Source organism: Melospiza georgiana, chromosome 11 (assembly GCF_028018845.1).
Source record: "Melospiza georgiana isolate bMelGeo1 chromosome 11, bMelGeo1.pri, whole genome shotgun sequence".
Classification (NCBI taxonomy): Eukaryota; Metazoa; Chordata; class Aves; order Passeriformes; family Passerellidae; genus Melospiza; species Melospiza georgiana.
In genome coordinates this window covers 10,154,573-10,179,185 of record NC_080440.1, presented here as the reverse complement: position 1 = coordinate 10,179,185, position 24,613 = coordinate 10,154,573, and the positions used below count along the sequence as shown (strand labels likewise).

The 24,613-nt window shown below is 41.5% G+C and overlaps 1 protein-coding gene across 1 annotated transcript in view; it reads left to right on the top strand.

Annotated features, from left to right (window-relative positions):
* The window catches only part of LOC131088109 (netrin-4-like), a 44,660-nt gene that overhangs the window by 6,208 nt on the left and 13,839 nt on the right, over positions 1–24,613 (top strand). The window contains exons 2-4 of the mRNA XM_058031927.1: positions 4–545; positions 12,315–12,578; positions 24,288–24,414. Of these exons, the coding sequence (XP_057887910.1) occupies positions 4–545; positions 12,315–12,578; positions 24,288–24,414 (933 nt within the window). The remainder of the gene's footprint in view (positions 1–3; positions 546–12,314; positions 12,579–24,287; positions 24,415–24,613) is intronic.

Genomic DNA, 24,613 nt, shown 5'->3' with positions numbered 1-24,613 from the left:
CAGATCCCCCGAGGCCACGCGCCTTCCGCTGCAGCGGCCGCGCCTGCAACCCTCCCGTGGGGAACCTGGCCACGGGAAGGACACCAGTGACCAGCACCACGTGTGGCCAGAACAGCACTGAGCTCTTCTGCTTCTACCCAGAGCAGAACCTCCTCCATCACCTCTCCCCTGGCTGCGGGCAGCCCCGCTGCACCAAGTGCAACGTCAACCAGCCCGATAACTCGCACCTCCCTGCTGACATGACAGATGACTTCTTTGCAAACCCCATGTCCTGGTGGCAGTCTGCCCAAGGGGTGCACAGAGAAGAAATCAGACTGGACTTTGAAACAGAATTCTACCTGACCCACGTCATTGCTGTGTTCAAGTCACCTCGCCCAGCTGCGATGGTGTTGGAAAGGTCCCAGGATTATGGGCAGACTTGGAGGCCCTACAAGTATTTCTCTGTCAACTGTACAGCTACTTTTGGGCTCCAGGATGATCTCGTTGAGGAAGGCTCCATGTGCACTTCCAGGTATTCAGATGCAGTGCCCTGCACCAGAGGGGAGGTAAGCAATAATTGAGGTTTGGGCTAAGTTTAATGTCAAACAGCTCAAGACTTTCAGAAAACCAGAGAGTGTATCTCAAAGAGATACTGTGCATGTAAATTAAGAAAGGTATCCCATCCCTGAAGGCTTTGTGCTAAGCAAATAATGGGGAAGACAAGGAGAAATTATATACACATCAATGATAGAAATGCTTTAGCAAATTTATTTTATGAGAGCTCACAGGATAATATGAACATTGCCTGATTTTATACTGCAGATGACCAAAACTGAACTTGAATTCTAGCAAATGTAGGGAAACACACATCTATAGAGTCTGATTTATCCAAACCATTTCCAATTTAGGATGGCATGAACTGCATGATCCTTCTTTTTCTTCTCTATATAAAAAGTCTTAGATGATTGGCTCACTTTTAAACACATTATTCCTCCAAGTTCAATGTTTTCTTGCTTTCCCCTTTCTTGCTGGTGGTGACTATGGCTGATTGTACCAAGCCATAGGCTGCAGGAATGAAACTGCTTGGAAGCAGAGGTGGGAGTGAGCAGCCAGGATTCCCTATTCAATGGTGGGAAAAGCCCTCCCTTCCTATGAATACTCTGATTTGTTTTTAAGCACAAGCAAAAGAGCATTTTCTAAAGAAATGTACAATTCTTCTGATAAGTTCCTCTCAGAAGAGCATTAACTACTGATTAGAGCCTTCTCATCCATTAATCTTGAAACAGTTCAGATGGGAAAGACCATAAACATCATTGGTATCATTCATCTGCCTGTAACAGGCTAAGAAATCTCTCTGCATATTAGAAACCTGGAATGGACCATCTGGAGTAGTCATTCTGCTGGTCAGTTATCATTATTTATTTCATGTCCAAGTTAAATGCAAGTCAAATGCATCCAAATGTCTTCTGTAGGGAGGTTACAATTTGCCACGTCAAGAATCTCAGCAAGTAATATATTTTTCCATTCTTGTGTGCCTTCCAATCAAAAATCTGGAAGTACTTTGCAAAACCCAGCTAATGATCTTCAACACACACACAAGGGTTCTGCTGCCATTTCACAGATGAGAAAAGAGCAGCACAGGAAGGTGAAGGGTTTTGTAAGAGAGGACAATTCTGGTTGAGTTAGGGACAGAATACAGAGTCTGAGGGAAATGCCTTGGCCTTAAATACAAAATAACCCTTCCCTCTCTAGTACAGTATGCCCTGCACTAGGCTGACTTTAGTGCTTACTTAACCTTGGGGAATATCATGAAGACCATGTGCTGCTGCTACATGTCTGAGAAGTGGATGACAGAAAATCAAATATTAAAACATTCATCCTATGCAAGCCTCTTGATTACAAGTGTCAAAGTGATTCTGTCAATTTGGGTGGCAACTACACTTAAATGAGTATGTGTGCGCTTAATCAATCTATGGCATGGTAGGAGATGTCAGGAAACAATAGTAACAATAAGAACAGTCCTAAATTTACAGGTTACAGATCCCAAATACTTTCAGGAACATGAATTGAATCAGTGCAGAGGTGACTCCCTCCATGGGAGAAGTGCTGGAGCTTTAAAGCAGCACAGAGGAATCTGTACAGCAACTTAACAGAGGACAAGACAAATACTGTTTCACAGCACATTAACCAAAAAAGGTTGTCAGGGTCTGGACAGACTTTGCAGAGACCTCTCAATCAATCCAAGAAATGTCCCTGTGGCAAGGGTGCAGAAGCACCAAGTTTTCAGGTCAGTAGTATGACATAGCAGATTCTTTTGTGAACTGAAATAAAGGAAGGCAGAGTGTGGCTATTTACAGTGACACCCGATCGGGTTTGCCTGAGTAACACTGCTGCTGTTACTGCAGCTCTCAGGGGAGCTTTGCCCACACACCTCAGAACTGCAATTTTACACCTTGTTTTGAAGATGTTACAAAAGTCACCGGGGCATCCCCTCAAGCACTGACTCCAGTGACTTTGAAGGCAGCTGACTGAATCCCCACCAGGATTTCCTTCAGTCTTCTCTGCTTCTTTTTCACCTCCACTCTGACCTACCCAGTTACTGATTCTAGCTAAGCCTTGGATTGCTGAGGGGCTCACATCACAAGCTGACAGCATGTCTGAAATGATCAAAACTGTTCCAACTTAAGTGCTAATTAATGCTCTGACATTAATGCCAGTTTTCCTTACTGAGGGGTTTGAAGTCATTTTCACCACATGAGACTCAGGTTATTCTTGGGTCCTATTCATTCTGAGAACAGACACAAATTCCTTTTTTAACAGGGTACAAAAGGAATAAAAAAAAAAATTAAACCCATGCTGGGACACATCATGAAACAAGATTTCAGGTCAACTGGCTTCCAGAACTGAGAATGTAGGCATGAAAGGAGAAGGTGTTAGAGCTGCAGTAACCTGCACACATTTTTAAACTGAGATACATCTTATTCAGCACATTCTGGCCACCAAGACCAGAAGGAGTTTTTTCCTAAAAGCAAGGTAAAAAATTTGTCAGAAGAGAAAATTTTAGGAGACTAGGATGGAGCAAAAGACATTCGGATGAGTGACATGACAATGTCACAGCAGAACATAAGTTAAGGCATATCCCTTGGCTCAGGTAGATTACCCCCCATTTTTCACCTCTGACAGGGTCACATATCTCCATTCATCTCAGATAAGATACATCTTAGACAGAAGGCATTGGGGAACACCTCATATAGAAATGCAAGAAGATGACTCTCTAATACATCTTTTCCATTTTCTTTTACTCAAGGATTTGTTAAATCCCTTACTCCTGTTCAGATTCAGAGCACTTTAGTAGATAGAATCTATCTATCTGAAATCCTAGGATTCTCATCATTAGTTCATGAAATAAAACCAACATCCCATTTTCAAGGTCTGTTCATCATCTGTAAGTCCATCTACAGGGAATATTGGCATGGAGTCTTATAAATCAATTGAGGTATTTTTTACCCACTTGTCCATCCATCTGTTCTTCTAACTTAAAAACACCCTACTATATAGTCATGGAGCCTAAAATGAGCCTCCAGGTCAGCTAACATAAATCAAAACTTTGGCCTAAACAAAAGGAGAAATTAACAGAGCATTGCATCAGGCATCAATGTGAGCTGCAGTTCAAACATCATGTGAGGGGAAAAAGGGACTGAAATGTTTGAACCTGCATCCTGACAGCACGTGCACTCGAGGATCTGAGAGATTAAGAGCACGTTTTTAATAAACTGGAATATCAGGAAATGAAAACAAATGTTTTCCTGCATTGAATGGGATGTCTGCATGAAAGGAAGACGTTAGCATGCAAAGTGGGGTGGAACACTGACCTGCTCATAACCACCAGGCCCAGAAGGAGACCCTTCCCCTACTGGGTCTGGCCAGTGGAAGGGAGTTCTGAATCAAAGGCTGGTTCATTTATGTGAGTGTCTGTGTGACAGATGACACCAATGAAGTGTGATATAATAAACCCATTACTGGAATTCACTGGGGGCTGGAAGAATTGTGTATGCTTGAATTAAGGAACTGGTTTCTATGGCAACATGTTAAGTGTGCCTTGCACAGGAGACCTGTTCATTCTCCGTTTTGTATCCTGTGGTGACCTCTTTAGGGACAGGAGTCCCCAGCAGTGCCTTTTGTCAAAGATGAGTGGACCCTCTGTAGCTAAAAGACATTTAATCACTCCTCTAAGCACACTCCCCTTGGTGAATGCCAGACCAGGACAGGTTGTGATGGGTGCAGTTCTGTCTGCTTCAAAAGCCACCGGAGAGAAGCCAGAGTCAACCCTGTGGAAGGGCTTTTCTTCTGCACTGACTATGAAGCTCTGCTGCCTTTCTCCATCCATGGGGACCTCCTGAGCAGTAGCTGTGGCACAGGGACCACTTGCACTCAAGCACCAAACCAGGCGAGGGACAAGGCTCTGTGTGGGATGCATGGATCCTGTTCCAAGGACCTGCATTTCCCACTGTCGTTTCCCAAGCTTCTCTTTTACTGTATTCATGCCAAACCTTTTGATAAACAAAGAAGTATTCCCTGTGCACACACACACCCCCACACCCCTCATTAAATGGCAACATCAATAATTCAAGAGGTCACCACTGAGGCTTCAGTGACTTCTTAGAGTTCTGATCTCATATGGCAGTGGGGTCAGTGGAAAGAAACCTGCTCAGCACATCACAAGGTTGAATTCCCAATAGCTAGGATTCAAAGACTAGTGTTGTGTTTGAATTGATTCAAAGTCTTGCACTTCAGAGAATTATCCAACAGTCACCAGGATTGGCCTCTGAAAGTTGCATGATGCTCAGGTTATTCCAGCTTCCAGCTGGAAGGGATTCCAGGAGGGATTAGTCACTAGTGTAGGTAAGTGCCTGGTTGGTAAGACTAGGGCTGTCTGTTCAGCATTTTGTTTAACTTGAGCTGCAGAGCAGGCAGAATGCAGAGGCAGGCTGAGAGGAAGCAGTGAACAGCAGCAGTGTAAACAGGGCACTGCCAGCCCTGCTTCCCTGGAGGAAGAATTAAGGGGCTCAAGAATTTGTCTCTGAAGGGAATTTGAACTGACTCAGACTAGCCCAGCAATCCCATCCCTAGCAAGTGAACTTGAAGAGGGCACCAAGTGTCCTACTCTGACCTGGTTTGTGATGAACAATTTCAGAAACGTTTGGAACATTGTAAATCAGCCAGAAGAACACAGCAGTGGGGGTTTTTCAGCATTGCTTCTGTATTTTCTGAACATATAAGGCAGCAGATATGAACTTATTTTTTCTTCTCACCTTTCTTTATAAAACCTTAGTGAAGTTGCAGCTATTGAGGGTTTTTTTGGTTTTTTTTCAAATCCAGGTTTCAAGTGTGAAAAAAATTTGTTGCCTAAAATGCTATGAAATGTAGTAATTTATTGTTGTAATTTTCAAACTCCAGGCAAAAGAACACTTAAATATTTGCTCTACAGTTGTCCACACATCACTGTCATGGTGAGATTATACATTTAGCCAAGTCTGTTCATGTGTAAGATTTCAGCCAAGACCTAGAGATATAAATGGCTCCACTTACAAGAAATGGATGCTGTCCCATGAGAACACAGCTTGGTTGACATGGGCTGACACTGATGGTGATGGGGTGTATCAGCTTTCCCTGACAATCAGGCAAACAGTGAAACAAGTCTCCCTGTTCCCAGTCCAGTTCCCAGTCAGGCTGTTGCATCACAAAACTCCTGTGCCACCCTTTGCCATTTCAGAGCAAGCACCATCCCTTGTAATGAAAAAGGACACTGCATTTTGTATGAGCAGGGAAATGTTCTCACATCCCCACACAAGGGGCTGCTACATAGAAAGGAAGGAGTTTTGCCCATTCCCTCTATACAAACTGAAAGCTGAAGGGTTTTCTGTCAAATAATCTAGATTTTGTGTTCCAACTACATTACCTGTCTCATAGAGGGTACTGCTTCTCCTACAACCTTTGCCTTCCTGCATGGATGTACATCTGCAGATAACCTGAACCTACGGAATACAATTTGTTTGAGGAATAGAAAAAGTCTGCCTTGCTCTTAGATTTGCCTGACTTCAATTATGCCATAATCATATTAGCAGCTGTGCCTAAATATTAATATTAAAATGCCACATCAGCTGGATTACTGGAATAACCTCAAAGCAAATGCAAACTGAAGGCACATCAATCCTTTCTGATTAGGAGAATACAGAATGAATTTAGGATGCCACTGTCTTGGTGGTAGCTGAGTTTACCCAGATCAAAGAAATTTCAAAAATCAAAAGCGCAGTTATTTCTTTAACAATGTTCCATATTCCATACTGGTTTCTAAGCTTTGTTCTCTGGAAGAACAGAAAAGCAGCAGATCTTGACTGAAAATCATCATTCCATGTGTTGTCAAAATAGACCTTCTGGGAGAAGAGTTAGATTTTCTCTGTGCTCCAAACAGTAAATCAGAAAAAAGACTACTGTATCACAAGATGGAAGTCCATCAAATAAAACAGGATATAAGTCACTGGGTAGGAAAAATCCTGAGACAATTGCTTACTGTTCCTTTAAGAACAAAATCAACTCACATGGAAATCTCTTAATGAAGAGGATTTAGGAGTGATGAGAGTTTTTATTGCAGCTTCCTTCTGATGGACCCAATATAAGCACACAGACATTTCTCACCTCATTAACCTGAGTGTGTGCAATATGATGAACACAGCTTAAGGATGATTTGTAATACCAAATTCTTGCTCTGCATAAGATTCCTCTTTTACAGGAGGCCATGCATGGGCACTGCCCTCCATTTATGATTCATATTCCTTGACCTTAGGCTTTGAGTTTGCAAGGGGGAACATTTGTTGTGTCCACATCTCTTCTGACTAATACTGGCTGGAAGATCAGGTTAAGAAAACAGAATTAGATGCATCAGGAATGGAGAAGCAAAACCTATGGCAAGAAATCAAAAATCTGAGACACTGTCTCCGAAATGAAGATGATCTCTTGATTGTTGATAAAACAATGTAAGGCAGTGCCAATTTGTATACAGCAAAACCAGTCACCTCACAGTGGCTGCCTTTTAGTTCTGCACACTTACAGCATTTTCCAGACTTCCTTGCTCGGAGGAAGGTCAGGAGAGGACAGGGACCATCTTTTTGAGGCGCAGCTGACTGACTTTTGAGAATGAGAATGACAAATATGCGCTTGGTGGCAGATATGCAGATAAGCATGAACATCCCACTCAGCATTCAGCTCCAGTGCCAGCTCCTGGTTGTAAGAGAAACTCATGGCCTAGGATGGATTTGCACCAAGGGTTAAATTACAGAGGTGCTGCCAACCTTCAGCTTCCACACAGTTCAATGGAAAGATTTCTAAAGGTGTCCCTAAGCAGACTCAGTCACCATCAGATTTTCTTCTGCAGCTGTGCCTGTGCTGCTTTCATGACAGCTGCACATTGATATTTAGGGAAACAACTGGGAGATTTCAGAGCAGTCCATTACAGCAAAAAAAAAAAAAAAAAAAAAAAAAAAAAAAAAAAAAAAGAACAGAGCTTGCTACCAGATAGAGATTTCATTAGATGAGAAACAGCTATACAGCGAAAATCATGGGAAGCTCTTTTCGAAACTTGCATCTTAATTAAAAGAAAACACTTCTTTTTCATTATACTCTCTTCATATCTTTTATATGAATGTGATGGAAAACTGAAAATTCACACAGTACAGTATCTCTGGGAAATGAAAATGTAATAATATTTCTGCTTTTCTGCAAAAGGCAGAAGTCAAATGTCTATCTGTATTAGAAGGAATTTGCTTCATGGGCTTTAGAATTACCAACCTTGTGAACTGAAATAAAAGGAACAAAACCAGTGAAAAGGTGAAATGTCTCCTCCTACAGCTCATGACTCTAGGAGCTCAATAATACTTAGATCCATTTATAATCTAATCTTTAATACATTCATGCATCAATGGTTGAGATGGCCAAATCTTATCTCTTGCCTGTAATTATTAAAATTGCATGTATGGATATTCATCTCCAGGAATTCTCAGGGAATTTTCCAGATACAAGTTTATTATTATTCCCCCCATTGCACAAAGTGCTTGAATACCAATATTCCATGTTTATGGAAAGAAAACAGAGCATAAAACTGAGTTCCTACTGAAATCAGTCCAGAACAGCATGAGGCCCTGGTTACTTGCTGAGCATTATAGTGAGCAATTGTGCTGGGGCTGTGACCAAATAGTTGCATTCCCCACTCTGTATTTTTACCAAAGCAATACCTTCTCCTTTTTAAAAGAAATAAAATTATTCCCTAAATCATATAAAATTGTCAACCCATATGCCACCACCAATCTCTCCTTATTTAGGATCCATTTTTCTTTAGGGTACTATAAATCCAAACACATTCATTTAAAACATAGTCATGCATTCATAACACAGAAAAAAGTTTAGGGAGTTGGTTTTGTTGGGTTATCTATTTATTTTTAGCTAAATTATGCATTTATGGAAAAATAATTCCTAGGATATAAGGTGAGATACCATTTCTTTTTAAAAAACTATCCCAATCTAGAATTATTTGAATCAATACATATAGTAGACTAATGAGGAGAAATTACAGGTACTAACATCTTTTTCTTGACAGTACAGCAATCTATATGTTAAGGAACCACTTTCTGACTGGCACTTTCATGTGAGATGGAACATTCAGTCAAATATTAAAAGTGAGCCAAGAGATGATGATTACATTGTGCAATTGCCTGTGCCCAAGGATTTTAACCACCAATATTTCAAGGAGAATGGGGCATCCAGAAGAGAGAGAAATTCCATTTTCTAGTTTTATGGATATGTGAAATAAATGCTAACCTGATTTAATTATGAAATAAAACTGCTACCTCTGTGCAAAATGCAGCTCACCTAAACCTACTTCTATTGGCACAATATATCTGCTGATCAAAATGTCTTTGATTTTTACAAAGTTAAGGAACGTTAATTCCTTACTGGAGGTTGAATCCTAGAAGAACATTTAAGCAGCTCCCAGAAGACCCCAGCAGTGTTATGTCACCCAAATCAGATCTTTAACACTTAACAAGACTTGCCTTGGGAGAAATAAGGACAAGCAAACCCAGTCTCACCAGTGAGCTTATCCCAGACAGAAATGTGTCATGAATTAATCATACAAACAAACTCTTGTACCTCAGCTGGAATGGAATACTGTTTTTTTTTCTTAAAAGGATGCCACAATCCCTATGGGACTTCCAAGCTATTAATGTCTCTACTCACAAATGGTGTTCAATGTTCTAATGGGATATGGAAAATGCCAAAGCAACTCCTCTCAAGAGAGGCAAGGCCAGAAATGAAAATATTTGCAAAACAATAAAGCCACAGGAAACCAAACCTTTTTCTAAGCTGTCAAGCAAAGAAACAAGAAACAAAACAGCTTGGTGGAAGCAAGTGGCCCTTTGGTGAGAGAAGAGCCCCTGACAGCTGCTCTTTGCCTAAAGACCTCAGTGCTCTCAGAATGTCAATTACGACATGGGGAGGATGGATAATTGACTGGAGACCCCAAAATATGAATCCATCTGTTCAAACTTGTCATACCATGTACAAAATAGGTTTCTAGTAGCACACAGGATTTTCTTCCCACTTACCATAGTACAGTGCAAGACTAATGCTATCAAGAAGATAGTGTCAGAGAGGAAAAAGAAATATGTTAGCCATTATCTGCCATTTTTTTTTCAGACAGACCCAGTAAAAACTCCTTTCCTTCCCCTCATTCACCCTTCCTCTCTATCTCCTGTGAGGAGTCCCATAGCTTCTCACAGCTAGGATCTCTGGCACAGACATGGGGCCTCTTGCCCAGCCTTGTATAATGTACAAAGCAAAGTGACACAGAGTCCCCAGGCACGGCAGAGAAGAGTGGCTTTATTGCAAGAACCAGGGCTTTTTAGGCAGTTTTAGCAATTTACACAGTTTTAAGACACAACAAGCTCAAGCCAAGCAAGCACCACGATGTGGACACGCGGCAGTCACACAGCACGGCTCTCACAGCTCTCACATCTCTCTACCTCTATTCCAGCTGGGTCACTCTCCCATATTTCCCTTCTGCTTAGCCTAAGTAGCAGCCCTGAGCCATGATTTTACAAGGGTAACAAGGCCCTTATTTTATAAGGCTTTTCTTGTATGCAACAGTATAAGAAGGTGACTGGCAGGAGCAGAGCAGATCTTGCAGAAACCAATGCTTTATCAATTACCTTTCAGATGTCTATTTTATGGAGTGAAGTGCCTCTAGCATTTGTGTTCTTAAGCCATTTATCTGGTGGGTATCCTCTGGAGGTCCATGTGAAAGGAGATACCATTTTAACTAAGCATGTGTGTTAGAGAAATCATGGACAAGAATGCTAAGTGCGAGAACAGAGCTTATAAAAGTCAGTGACTAAATAGACTGCTTTACCCTCAATTACTCAAATTTAATTTTTTTTACCCTCAATTTTTCCTCAAATTCCTCTGGTTTATGGCAATTTAAACAGTTTCACAGGGACTTTTAACCATTTTTTGATATCTCTGAGCTCAGCAGGTTCTTCAGAACTTTTCCACCCAGTTTCCTGCCTTGGTCTTAGTTTAGCTGACCAAATGGGAAGGAGAGATGTGTGTGTCTGTACACAACCAGGTGCTCAGGACTCTCAGAATCCACTCCACCTCTGTGTGATCCACAGGGGACTGGGAAAGAGACAGGGTTCATATAATGGTTTCCACCAAAAGATCAGACCATCCTGGATTAGGGGAACTGGACAGATATGCAGATTTGGTCTTTGTCCTGTGAATCCACCAGTAAGGGGAATGCTGGGCACCTGGACAAAACAGAATGAGCCATTTGCTTATGGTTCCATTGGCCAGGGGAATGCAGACATCAGGGTGGAAACGCCTGGGCTATTTTGTCATGGCTTCATTGGTCAGGGGAATGTGGGCACCTGCATTGCACAGCCTGGGCAATCTGCCCACAGCTCTGTCAAACAAGGAGCTGTGGGCATCTCTGATCTCACCAAGCAAGGCTGTCTGCAGCTTTGTAAGTAGCTGACAGTATAAGAGAAGAGAATTAAAAGAAAAAAAAAAAAAAAGAACAGAGTTAATCAAATAGAAAGCACCGTGGACAGGTGGGAGAAGTACAATTGCCTTTGCTGGGTTCTGTGCAAAGCCTGGCAGCTGATTCTGTTAGTTAAGGATATTTATCTCCCTATGTGCCATCAACATGCAACTGAACTATCTTCTAGGCATGCACCACAAGCTCTTTTGTGGCTCCTGCAAGCTAAAAGGAGCAAAAGTATTTTACAGCCTATAAACATTTAAACTGATCAGTTCACTAGGAAGAAAGAAAAAGCAAAACAGAGAGGGACAAAAAGGGAATCCCTATGGAAACAAAGATTTCACTCTGCTAATACTAACAGAGTGAGTCAGACAGAGACTGTGACCACTTGTAAAGCAGGGCCAAAGAATCCCAAGGGTAAATACCTCTGCCATGATGGAAAAATTCAAGCAGAGGAGAAAACTACTGTCAAATTGGAGTTAGTGCATCTAAGCCTGGAAACAGTGCTAACAGTTCTCTATTTCCCTGGCCAGGACTGTGGTGCAGCCCTCCATTATCAACCTCTCCCAAAAGCAACAGAAACAAGCACACCCCAAGAGACATAGAAGGGTAGAGAGCTGGTGAGCTAAAATACAACAGTCACTGTTAAACATCAAGTTAGGACTGTGATGCTCAAAGCCCAGCTGTTGCTGCTCTGGAGAACTGTCAAACAGCAGAAATGCTGTGACAAAAGAGTAACAACCTGCAGAGAGCCAGCAGGAACCAAGCACCTCGGGACCTGTGAATGCACTGCTCTGTAGCTGCTTCTAAGTAATAAAGCACCTGGCTGTGTGCAGACAGGGCTCCCTCAGTGCTCACTTGCCCTAAGCTAAGCTGTGTTTCCATCACAGTTCAAGTGACCTGGGAAAAAAGTCTGATCACAGTTCCCACTTCTTTCACAGATGCCCTTGGTGCCTTTGTTTACCTGACTCTAGAACTCATGCTAAAGTCATGCTCCTAAAATGCTTCCAGAAATTGGGATGGCATGAATACTGCATTTATACCAATAAACCCTGGATTTCTCTGAGTGACACTGTTGTCACTGGGCTCAGAAACACAAGGAAATAGAGTTATCTTGTCCTTGACATACTGCCTGAACTGCAAGAAGTGAGGGCTTTCTGCTTTTCCCTAAATATCATCTTGGGATATTTGCTGTGTATGCTGAGCTCTGTTATCAGCTCTGGGGTGTGAACTTTCTCTCTTTCAGGTGATTTATCGTGCCTTAAGTCCGGCCAACAAGATCGAAGACCCTTACAGCCCTGAGGCTCAGGATCTCCTGAAGCTCACCAACCTCCGCCTGCTTCTGCTGAAAAGGCAGGAATGTCCCTGCCATGGCTCAGGATTGGTAGAGAAACCCCAAAGATTTGCCCACTATGCCATTTATGACCTGATCATCCGGGGGAGCTGCTTTTGCAATGGGCATGCAGAGGAATGTGAGCTTGCCAACAGGACAGGAGTGATGGAGAACATGGTGAGTTCCAGACATTTATCAGCTTGCCTGACTTGCTACTTGCTTCTGCTGCCTCAGCCTCAATGTACATTTTATATGTGATCCTGTCCCAGCCTCCCTAAGCTTATCCAAAAAAAGGGCAGCACAGTCAATCCACATTAGTGAAACCTACACCACTCTGGGAAAATATTTCCTATACTCCTTTCTACAGTTTCATGTATAATAACTGATAAAAACTCTGGAACTCATAAACTCAAATAAATTGCTAAAAACCATGGACCTCAAGATACCTATAAATTGAAAGGGCTCTTTATAATTGGAACAGAGATCCAACCCCAAATGAAATCTCCTACTTATATGCCTGCACAGAACTGAACTAATATCTTTGACACAAAGTCTGCCCTGGGCAGGATTTCAGCATCAGATCTCAGATTTTCTGAGTCTGTGTGACATGAGCAGTTCTGTCATGCTTAGGGTTTCAGCCATCACTTTTAGACTTTCAACCTTCTGTTACTTTCACAACATAGACAGCAACGTTCAAGATGTGAAAATAACATCTGCTCTCCCACTCTTTTATCCATGCATCTTAAAATAAGTTAGAATATTTTTTTTAAAAAAAGCTAAACCTTGTAGTAAAATTATTCTGTAGTACTTGGGGAGTCCTTTCCTTGTACAGTCTTTTATCTGCTTTTGACTCTAGATGTACACAAAAGGAGTTGTGTTTGAATGCACACTCAGACATTGAAATTCAGAGGAAATGACTGATGACACCTTTTTGATTTAGCTGCAAGCATCGTGTATTAACAATCATGAGGAGATTTAATCTAATCAAATATCCAGGAACATCCACACACATACATCAGAGATGGAATTCGAGACACTTTAAACTAGTCATTATCTCCCGTGGATCCAGAAATCTCTGTCTCTGTATTGGGTTTGAAAACCCAAATAACCCTTAAAACTATAGCCCCCAGTGCACTCTGACATAAAAGACTCAAGAAAAATATTATAAGCTAATTTCTGTCTCTTTAGATACATGGTACACTTGACATTTTGGTTTATGTTAGTTTGGAATGTGTATTCATTGTCTTCCTTTCAACTTTACTAGGTTCAGAGGTAGATATTGTAAGATAATTAGGACTGTATGACTTTCAAATCATTTCTGAATCTGTTCCATCTGTGGTACAAATCCAAGATTCAGCTGTACTATGTGATACTATCAGATTCAAATGATATAGACCCACTAAAATCATAACTGTGTGGAGAAAGGCTGTTTAGAGAGTGGATCGTCCTTACTGCAAACTGTTAAATAGACACATAGTGAAATCAAATAGAGGAATAACACACTAAGTGAATGCAGCTGGTAGAAAAATAAACATTCTGCCCATCAGAAAAGGAAAACACAATATTGTGTGTGTTACTGGCATAACCACTGTAAACTATGACTGGATATTTTTCCCACTGGTCACAAGGGAATAGAATCTTTTTGTGCCATCAATGACTTCACAGGGCAGAAGGTGAAATAGTTTTGATGAAATGCACTTCACGAGTGACTCATGTCCCAGGAGACAGAGGGTGGATGCAGCACATGATTCTCACAGATATTATCAAGTTTTTGTCTAAGCAAGAATTCAAACACAGCTGTGCAAAAAATAAGAAAAGCCTTCTGTAGTTTTAACTATCTCTAGAATCCTAGAGGAGGCCTGGAAAAGACCAAAGTGGGCTGGTTTGTGCCCTTTCAGAAAGGTGTGATCAAGCACACCTGAACCATCCACTAGGGAATGCTTGTTGAGTGAGATTTTCCTCACAAAGAACATTCAAACCTTCAGTAGTTGTTCTGGTTTTAACATTTTGAAAGCTCTTCTTCAGTGCCTGCCTAAATAATCTCTGCTGCAAATTAAGGTGGTTCCTCCTTGCCTCCTCTTCCCCAATGCCCAAAATGAGCTGTTGATCCTCCTTCTGCAGATAGGATTGGAAGGTTCTCTCCATATCCTGCCTTAGGTTCTATTTCTGTACTAACCAGAGAAGTGTGAAACCTTAGGTGGTAAAAATTTACAATTCTACTCCCAGATCACACAAGCCTGGAGTAAAGATGATCATGCTACTGTATTCATATTTTCTGTACTTTAGACATTACAAGTCTTTCTCAAACACAAAAGAAAACCAACTCCTGGAAGATCCAGGTCCCTGGATCCTTTTGCATTTTATCTAATATTTGCCAATAATGATATTGTAGTGGTGAGGGGAGAGTTCACATAGGTCCAGATCTCAAGGTTTGGTTCACACAGCTAGCATGAGGGAGTTTAAGTGTATAACTTTTGGGCTTGAAATACATCAGTCTCCTTGCCTACAAACAGGAGGAAAAGGCTTTTGCTGTTGAGGGTTCAACACCAATGATACAGCTCCCATCAGCCAACCTACACTGCAAAAATCTTTGCCATTTTGCAATTTCTTGGCAGAGGAAAGGTGCCCTGCTTTCAGTCACACGGTAATGGTGGCCCACATAAAACAGGGTGTGGAGAAGATGTTACAAACACTGCACATCCAGAAATAATCTGATTCAATCCACAGGCCACATCTAGTATTTAAGGTACACAAGGGCAGAAAAGTCCCAAGACACACAGTTTTTAAAGTGGATGATGTCACGTCATCCACACATTGAAGGCAGAGCAGCTTGGTTTCCTGGGCTGCTGTTAGGTAATTAAGTAAAATGCTGAAAAAAATAATGACCTCCACAGAAAGTCTTCAGTAATATGAGTTTCAGCCTCTTAATTGTTCCTAGTCCTCCTACGATGTATTTATGTTCTGTAGTTAACAAAGACGAAAACAATTTCATTTAGAACACAACTGTAATTGTTTGATATGGGATAGGACCAAAATCTGAGATCATTCTGCACTTGGGTCTTAGAAAATGCATTATTGTGTTAAGTTGCAAGTCTGCTCTTCCTACTCTGAGAGAAATCTCTTCCATTTGTAATACTCCTAACGCTGCTAAACTGATATTACATGAAGGCTAAATAATGGAGAAAATCAAGGCAAATTTCTTGATACTTTTGAACCAATGTATTTCAACACCATTTTGGAGGGACTGGATGAGCTATGGCTGTTGGATAATCTATCAATGATCAGTTTATTGTGGATATGTCACTTCAGTCATGGCAACACATTCAGCTTCTGGCTTCTCCACTCAGGCTGCCAATAAGAGAAGCAGCTCCATGAGAAGCAATGTCACAGATGCCACAGTGTCATATCAACAAATGGATATGAGAAAACTGCAGATTGTAAACCCAATGTCCAAATGGTGCATCATCATTCCTCATATTTTGAAATCCTACAGAGTTTCATGCATATTTCTGGTCATAAGTTTGTGAAAATACAGTGAGATCCAAAATAGCCACATAGGATCCAATCAAAATATTCCCTGACTTCTTCTTTTGGAGCAAAACAGTAATAGTTACTCTTTCTGTGGGATTTTTCTTTTTTTTTTTTTAAACAAGCCATGCACCCTTCTCAACACAATTTATTTAGATTACATTTCCTGTACAAACTATTGAGAATATCATGTTGGATAGGAGGAAAACTTTGAGACATCAAGATGGGAGCTGTAAATAGGCAAGAAACTTGAGGACAAACATGTCTTGAATTTGAGGTCTGTTGCTATTGACAATAATGTTTTCTTGGTTTCTGTTTAGCTTTCCTCGGATTGGAAAAATAAAAGGAGACACAGAGATGTCATTCCTCACCCAGCTTCAATAGCTTTGTATGGTAGCTAATGGCAAAATTCTCCTTTCTGAATATCACAGCCTGCATTTTTCAAACTCTTACAAATTGTTTCCCAGTCATTATTTTTTTTAATTACTGGGGGTTATTAACATGCTGCTGCAAGTGAAACAACTGCCAGGAGCCAGCCAGCTGAATGCATCTAGTCTTGTTCTGTGGTTGGATGCAACAGAACACAATCCTGTCCCAGGTATGGACACTGCAGGATGCACAAAGTTATGTGTGTCTCTGCAGAGCTGCCAGGTTTAGGCTCTGCTTTGATGGCCCATTTTAGGTGAGTCCAGAGGTGCTTCCAGAACAGTTTACAAAGCAGAAAGTGCACATGGACAGAACACAGAATCTAGACCAAAGTCCTTTTTGTTTGCCAAACATTTCACAATTCTCTTTCTAGCTCATGAGAAGCTCGGAAAGAGGAAAGCAAATGTGGATGAAAATGTTTTTGTATAAAGCATTGGGTTTTTTTTTTTTTTTTACTTGTTAATTATTGGTACCTACAGTGCCAGGAAATTCTTACAAGTGGCCTCGGATGTTTCTTTTGCTTCTTTATCCTGTTTACAGAGACAAACTAGACTCCCTGTGGGCCTGATCCTGCACAAGGAAGCAAATGGAAAGTTTTCCCCTTACTTCAAAGGGAGCAGGATCTGGTTCTAAGTAGGATTCCTTGTTTGGCATAATGTGGGTTACATGAGGTAAAACCTGCTTTTGTACATCAGTTTTCTAGGTGACCAGGCTGTTGTAAGCCTTGTAAATATTATCTACCTCCTCTTCACATATCTTGTGCAGTTCTATTCATAATCCCCAGCTAAGTTTTCACATTATCTGATTCCAGCTGTGCCCAGAACTCAGAGGTGCAAGAGGTGCCACTCACTTTCAGGACATTTGAACAGTGGTATTTACTCATTACTCTGTGATTCTGGCACTCAATATTTAAATACTGACCCTCATTCCCCTTTCTTCTTCCTCCATTCTTAAGACACTCACCAGGAGCTGGTGACCTACTGTAACTCAGATGCCATTTCAGCATGACAGCTGTTCATTGTGTGCAGTTTGTTACAGATTCATAATGGAGTTACTGGCAAAAACAAGAGGACAGCTTGTCCCCAAAATCAATAATAATCAAGGTAGAATTCAGAAAGAAGGCAATAAGCAAGCAGAATGAAATATGAGTTGTGAGAGGTGAATTCAGGCAGAAGGTAGAGCTGTGTTATTAAACTCTTACAGGTTGAGTAATATTATCTTGTTACTGTTCAAAAAGCTCTTAGGGGTGTCAGTCTGAATGTTTAGCTGAACACTATCACTGGTTTTTCTCCACCATCACCAATTCAGTGAATTTGGGACCAGCAGCAGCTCATTGACTCACTATGAAGATCAAAACCCACATGGGCTCAGGTGGTCCTGCCACAGATGTCCCAGCTCTACTTATCCCTGTCAAGTTCCTGCAAACTTAATTTACCAAAGTCACCAAGTATGAGCCAGAAACTGAGTTCCCTCAGAAAACACCCATATGTGTAGTAGTTTTCTGACATATACACGTATCAGGCCTTTCTCCCAGAAAACAGCAAGTGACAGAGGAAAATATTGGCTTTTCTCATTCCTGATTAGAGCAGGAATTTGGACTGTCCATCTGCCCATAGCAGGCACTGTAATCTGGGACTCCCTCCCAGATCACCCATTCTCTTTGCAACTTTTTCAAAGTTGAAGGAAATTTTTAGTTCGGCCTCTTATAAGTTGCATGTGCTCTCCTTAGGACTTGGTATTCAAGGATTTTTTATAAATCTGCATGGATATTCTTTTCATTTGGAGGGACCACAGAGCCCATTTGAACTGTAAGAGAAACAAAGCAGAACAGCAGACACTGTTTCATTTAACCGTGCAAAATGACCCAGGAAGAGTCAATTTACTACAAGCAGGTAAGGGATAGCATCTGATGTCATTGCAAACTGCAGTATCCCAAATTTGTCTGGTGACATTACAGAGTGAATATAGAGTCTGAAGGCAAACATTTTTTCTGAATCAGCAACAGTTGCTCTGACCTGGAAGGCTTCCAAATTTAACCTTCATTCATGAGGAAAAAAGCCCCCAAACAGACTGAGAGTAGCCCAGGAGAAAGAGCAACAACCACAATATTTAATGAAAGGACAATAGGTAAAGAAACTAAATGGGCAGAGAAAAAGCAAGAGGCTTCAGGTATTATACAAAGCTGAACAGAGTTTTTAAAAAAGGACAAAGAGGTGGAAAGTTTTCTCTCACTTTCTCAGCTGTGAATCAGAATTCAGGTGAAGAAGCTTTGTGCAAAGATGACCAAGTACCATGTAATTTCTTGGAACTGTTGTATGAAAACAGGATAAAGTTCTACACTATGTGCTATAAATCCACCAGAAGTGCTCGATGGGAGAGCTACTGGATGAAACTCACAGCTGAGTATAGCAGGTCAAGCTAAATGGTTGGAACTGATCATCCTGGCATTAAAATGCACAAAGCTATAACCTCCTCTATGTCCTGATCCAAAGCTGCTCAGGTGGTTGATGTACAAATCAAAGCCTTTGGCAGCAACACCAGACTTGTAACAGCATGACTGTACTGTGAGACAGATGAGGGAATTAATCCAGATTAAAAATACTAGTGCCAAGGGAAAAAAACCCCTCGGTTTAGCTTTTTTCCAAACATGGTTTGGTTTTACAGCCCAATTTATACATAACTCAGGGCATGATGTAAGTGATAGCATAGAAAGAAATAGTAAGGAAATGTCTCAAATTGGGATTGTCCAAAAAAAGTTTAGATCATGAAGCCACAGTCTGAGAACACAGCTGCTATACCAAAACACAATACTAGAACTCACTTTCACATGGCCATTAAAGCTATTGTGATGGTGATTGAGTATAGCAAAACATTTGTCTTCCTTTCCTGGACTAATTATATCCTATAAATTCAGGTATGTCAGTTTATAAATGTCTACCCTTTGCAAAATTGATTAGAAAACTTCAAGTATGAGAAAGCCAGAATATCAGCATTTAAAGCAGCAGTTTTCATCTTTCAAAGCTGACAGGCTGCATTAGTGACAGGGGCAGCCCCAGCTGAATGCATTGGAGAGCAGGAGTGCAAGAACACAAACTATTCCAGGGGATGCACATGGCACTTCAGACTGGTATTATGAAATGGGGAGGTTTATACAATCACACAGTCTGCCTGCCTGCATCTTTTTCTCAGATCCATTCCCCACAATAACTTTGGAAGACACCATCCAGTTTAAAAAAAATTAGTGAGATCAACTGAACTCTCAATACAACGAATGGGAAAGAGCCTCAGAGACAAGACAGTTATCAGAGTAATGAGGAAAAGCAGATGAAGGAAGGTGTCATAAAAATAAATTTCATAATGCTTCCAAAGTACTCAAATATTGCAGCAATGAGCACAGTGGAGAAGTTCATATAGGCCTAAACACTTTTGTACCTAAGGATCAGGATATGTCAAGTGATGAAGTGTTACCTATGGAACAAAAGGACAAAGTGAAATATAAAGGTGATACAGAAATCCTCCTGGATCTTCATTTTTCACCTGCTGTACTAATACATTTATATGCATTCATATAAATCACTGTCATAAACTACTCAGGCTTTAGCTGAAAACTGGCTTTTTTTCCTAACTGGTGGCATGAATCTTGCCTCTGCTGCTCACACCTTGCTCTCAAGCTTCCTCCACCTGGACTGCCAGCTCCAGACGAAGAAGGCTAAGTACCTCTTACTCTCAAAGTATCAGGTGCTTCTTTTTAGTCAGATATCCTAAAGATGCCAATGACATTAATCCAGTGACAATCAAAGTGTTATTATTAGTGTCCTGAAGGCACTAACAGAACTTTAACAGCCCTGACCAGCTCCACCTGGGACTCTCACCTTTGCTCTCTGTCCATTGGCTTGGGGGTCCTATTTAAGCTCAGCCCTGAGGTCTTGCTGCTTGTTTGCATTCCTGCCTCTGGCCCAACCTCCTGGGGGGGGTGTTGGGGCTCTGCTCTACTCTGTCTGTACCTTCCCTCTGCACCTTTCCCTGGCCTATGCCATAGCTTGTCTCTCCTTCTGCCCTCTGAATAGATTTTGCACCTATACTGTGTCTTTCTTGGCCTCTCTCTTGCTGCTCCTGAATTATCCCAGTCCCTTTTGTTTCTGTGGTGCCAGCTCCCTGCTCTGCCCACTGTGCTTGGGATGGTGCCCCTCAGTAAGGGCCCAGCCTTTGCTTTTGAAAACCTGAGATTGTCGCTCTTTGGCCCTTAAAGAGCAGCTGGTCCTTGTTGCTTCCTGACACTCCTCTTCTTATTAATCTTATAAATCATCATTTTCTCCATGTAAATCTGACTCTGCTTTCAAGGACATAGAAAGGTGTCAGCATAGTTCCCCTGGACCTGTACTTGTCTGATTATCTTCTCTTCCCTGGCATGATATTTGTGATCCAGTGCATCCTGAGATCTTTTATTGCTAGAGATTGCAGTTTTCCAGCTTTTTGGCCACTTTAGTGAGAGAAGTGTGGACTTATTTTAGCAGTCAATAACAACTCAGGGACACACCTGTTCTTGTGCTGGTGTTGAGTGTGACTCTCATACTCTCCTGTCTTTAAGCAGTATCCCATTTCCTATTTTATCTCACAGTTTCCGGTATTTCCTTCTTGCTCTTTCCTGGACTTTAGTCTCTGGCTGCCTCTCCTATCTCTTCCTCTCTAACAGAACAAATTGTCTCATTACTCACAGCCACCTCAGTTAACCTTATTTCATCTTACCCTTGCGTGTAACGGGTCTCTTCCACAGCTCAGCTTTTCCTGCATTAACCAGTTTTTCTGTGATAGCCACTTACATCCATTAATCATTTTTCTTGTGTGTTCAATGTGAGCTATTGTTCCTCTCTGTTTTCTTCTCCTATCCAAGTCCTTTCTGTAATTTGTTGTCACCTCATGTTGCACTCTCTTCTGTAGCTGTTTCACCCATGAATGTTATCTGAGATTACTCTCCATGGAAAAAATATTCCTTGATATACATGGCAGACTACTTTCTCTTTCATTTTGCTTTACCTTTGCACCAATGCCAGTCCATTCTCTTTGCCTTCTTCTTAAACCTATGTCAAAAATGTTAGTGCCCAAATGTAACACTTTCTAAAAGAAGCTCCATGCCAGCTTCCCTGTTTCCCTGTGCCTGCTCAATGGCTTAGACAAAAGGGCTGAAAAGCCAAGCAGACAGCCAGCAGGAGAGCCAGTCATCCTTCCACGTGGATTTGGGAGCTGTTCCATAGCAGGGATCACAGGTAGGAAGCCTCTTCTCTGCCTCTGTCCTGCTCACAACATGGCACAAACTACAGCTCAAACCAACCAGTGGGCAATGAGCAAACTAACACGTCTATTTTCCAAAGAACAGCTCAGCCTTTCCTTTCCTCTCTCACTGAATTTTCCTGTTTATTTTTCTGAATAATTGTTCATGAGTGTTCACACCATCTGTGCTCTGCACTGTAAGCACAGGCTCCTGTAGAATAATGAATATTTGATCATGTCATTCATGGCTAAAATGAGATTGCATGGTTTAATTCGATCATTTCCCAACTGCACTGTCTCAGCACTTTTCATATAATTTTTTAATATAGTGAATACAGAGTATTCTCTATTTGGAGTGCTACATGTATTTCTAAACAGTAAAATGGGCAAAGTTGCAGATTTTACATAGAAAGGAGTATTTCCTAAGAAAGTGATCTAGGATTTTGTTCTGATCCATGTTAGAATGAGCTGTGAAGTTCATGTGGAGTCTGAATTTTGGAGATATGCAAATCTATAGTTGTGTGTCAGGTTCTTTTTATATTTCCTCTGTTCTTCAGGGGAGAACTTGAAGCCCGAAAAGTCAAACCCAAACAGTAAAAAGCACAACGCTGTTGAATGAGTATTTTTAGTATTTTTGCCTTGTTCTCTGTCACTTGTCACGTTGTTCATGCCCTGAGTGCGGATGGGTTTCCTGCGCGGTGGGAGGGCAGGGACAGACCCGCAGCCAGCTGGCCATGGAGTGATGGATCAGCCTTGAACGCTCCTCTCCCTGCCTGCTGCACCATTTCTGCTCGGGGAGGAGCAGGAACCAGGGCAAGGAGAGCAGAGTGCTGCAGGCACATGAGCTTGGAAGCAGAGGAGCACATCCATACTACTGCTCTTTTGAGTGCATCTCGGCTGATCCCGGGCTCCCTGCTCTGCCAGGTGGGGGCTGCAGGGAGAGCCTGGCTTTTGGACAGACCGTGGAAAAACCTAACTCATGTTAATGGTGAGGTTATAGGATGAAAGTCAATTCACACTCCTGTAAAAAAGAAATTTCAGCCTGGTTTGGGGTTTTTTTTGGTGCAGTGGGGCAGAGCTGTGCTGAGCTCAGGATCTTCAATAGCCCATGGAGGGACAGGGGTCTAATCCCTGATTTCTGAACATTTCCTGCTCTGGTACCAGTGTCTCCTGGTATTATAGCAGCTGCTCTTGTCATAAATGTAGAACACGACTTATGGTACCACCCTTCCCTTTCTCTCACACCCTAAGCTTGATATTTCCTCCAAAAAATTATCTGTTAAATCCTTTCCCTGAGGCATTGCAAACAGATATTGGAATGCTATTTGTTTATTAAAAAAAACAAACAACCAAGCAAAAAGTAGCAACAACATAAAAACCCTTCTATAAGGCTGTTCATAAATGTGGATTGATATTACAGAATCTTGTGCACGAAATCACAGTTTATTGTAGAAGTGGCTGCTTTACTCCTGGTGTGTAAAATTACTTGACAGCAGAAGTACTTTCAATGGTAACTTTCTCTTTGAAGGCTGGACTAGCTCAGTTTTCAAGGTCTGGTTTCTGGTGTGAATACCTCCTTCCAAATCTGAGATGTATTTGAATATTTCCATGACTAAAAATCTTTATTGTGTTCCACTGAAGGTAGGTAAGTACAAAGGAAGCAAGTTCTTTCTTCAAGTAATTTCTCATGCAAATAGTCACAGAACTATTCAGCCAGTCTTGGTCAAGACTTTTTGCACTTTATTTGCCCAAATACTATGTATTGTTTTCTAGCTTAGATGGATTTATGTACTTCAGCCCTGTACTTCAGGCAGCTTTTGCTCATTTTTGTTGAACATCTTCTAATTCCTAATTATTTCTAATTCCTAATTTATCTGGTAGTAAGATGTTCAAAACTAAGCACAGCATTGCAGGTACAATTTTTTTGTCCCCTTGTAGTCACAGTGCTCTTAGTTCCACAGCCCAAAATTTTACTGGGTCGTTTCTACTAATCTAATTTTTTATATAGTCATATGTAAGTTGGCAGGCTGGTACCTAAGTTAAAATATCCTCATAGAATGGCTCAAAGCTCTCTCACTTTTCTGTGGGAGTACTGGTTGGTATTTTTTCCATTTTTAATATTTTTACTGAATTTTTAACTGTGCTAGGATGTCTATGGCTATTTCCTCATTCATCTAACAATTTAAAATTTCATAATTCATGGTGATTTCACTTCCCTATATTTATACTCTCTTCCAGATCAGTGTTAACATCAAGACAGAGCCCAGCATGCTCTGTTAGCCTGTGCTCTCCTGTGACTTGGCTCTGCTAGCTCAGAGTACATTTGATACTCTTTGCATGCTCTTGCCCTGGACTTGCAAATCAAAATAAGACCTGTTAGCTCACCAAATTTAGAGTCTACAGGTTGTTCATCAATGCAGTAATTAATTAGCCAACTGAGAGTTAAATTGTTGCTATGTGCATTTTGTAAGATACAGGAAAAATTCTACATCATTAATGACTGTGAAAAGAGAGCGCTTCACGTTTTAGCTCCAGGCTCTGTGGGTTTCCTGAGAGAGCCAGGCAGCCGTGTGGGAATTGTGCACAAGTCCCAGCTCCTCACGAGCTGCTGGGGACTCCGCCTGTTGCTGTGGCCATTTCACTGTGCTCTCTTTTCCCTGGCAGGTCCACGGGAAGTGTGTGTGCAGACACAACACGGCAGGTGACCACTGTGAGAAATGTGCTCCACTCTACAACGACCAGCCTTGGAAGCCAGGAGATGGGAAAACAGGGGCACCGAATGAATGCAGAAGTAAGTGGAAGGAGTTTACTGGCCCAGGCTCTCAGGGTGAACGCTCATCATAACAGCAGGCAAAGCTGCCCCACAAAGACTGATGCTGGCAAGGGGGCCTGCTTTAGCTCTACTCACAGTTCTGCTGTATCTGAAGCCTGCCTTTTGCAACTTTCCCCAAAAACCCTCTAATTTTCCCTCTAATTTTGGAGATTCCCAC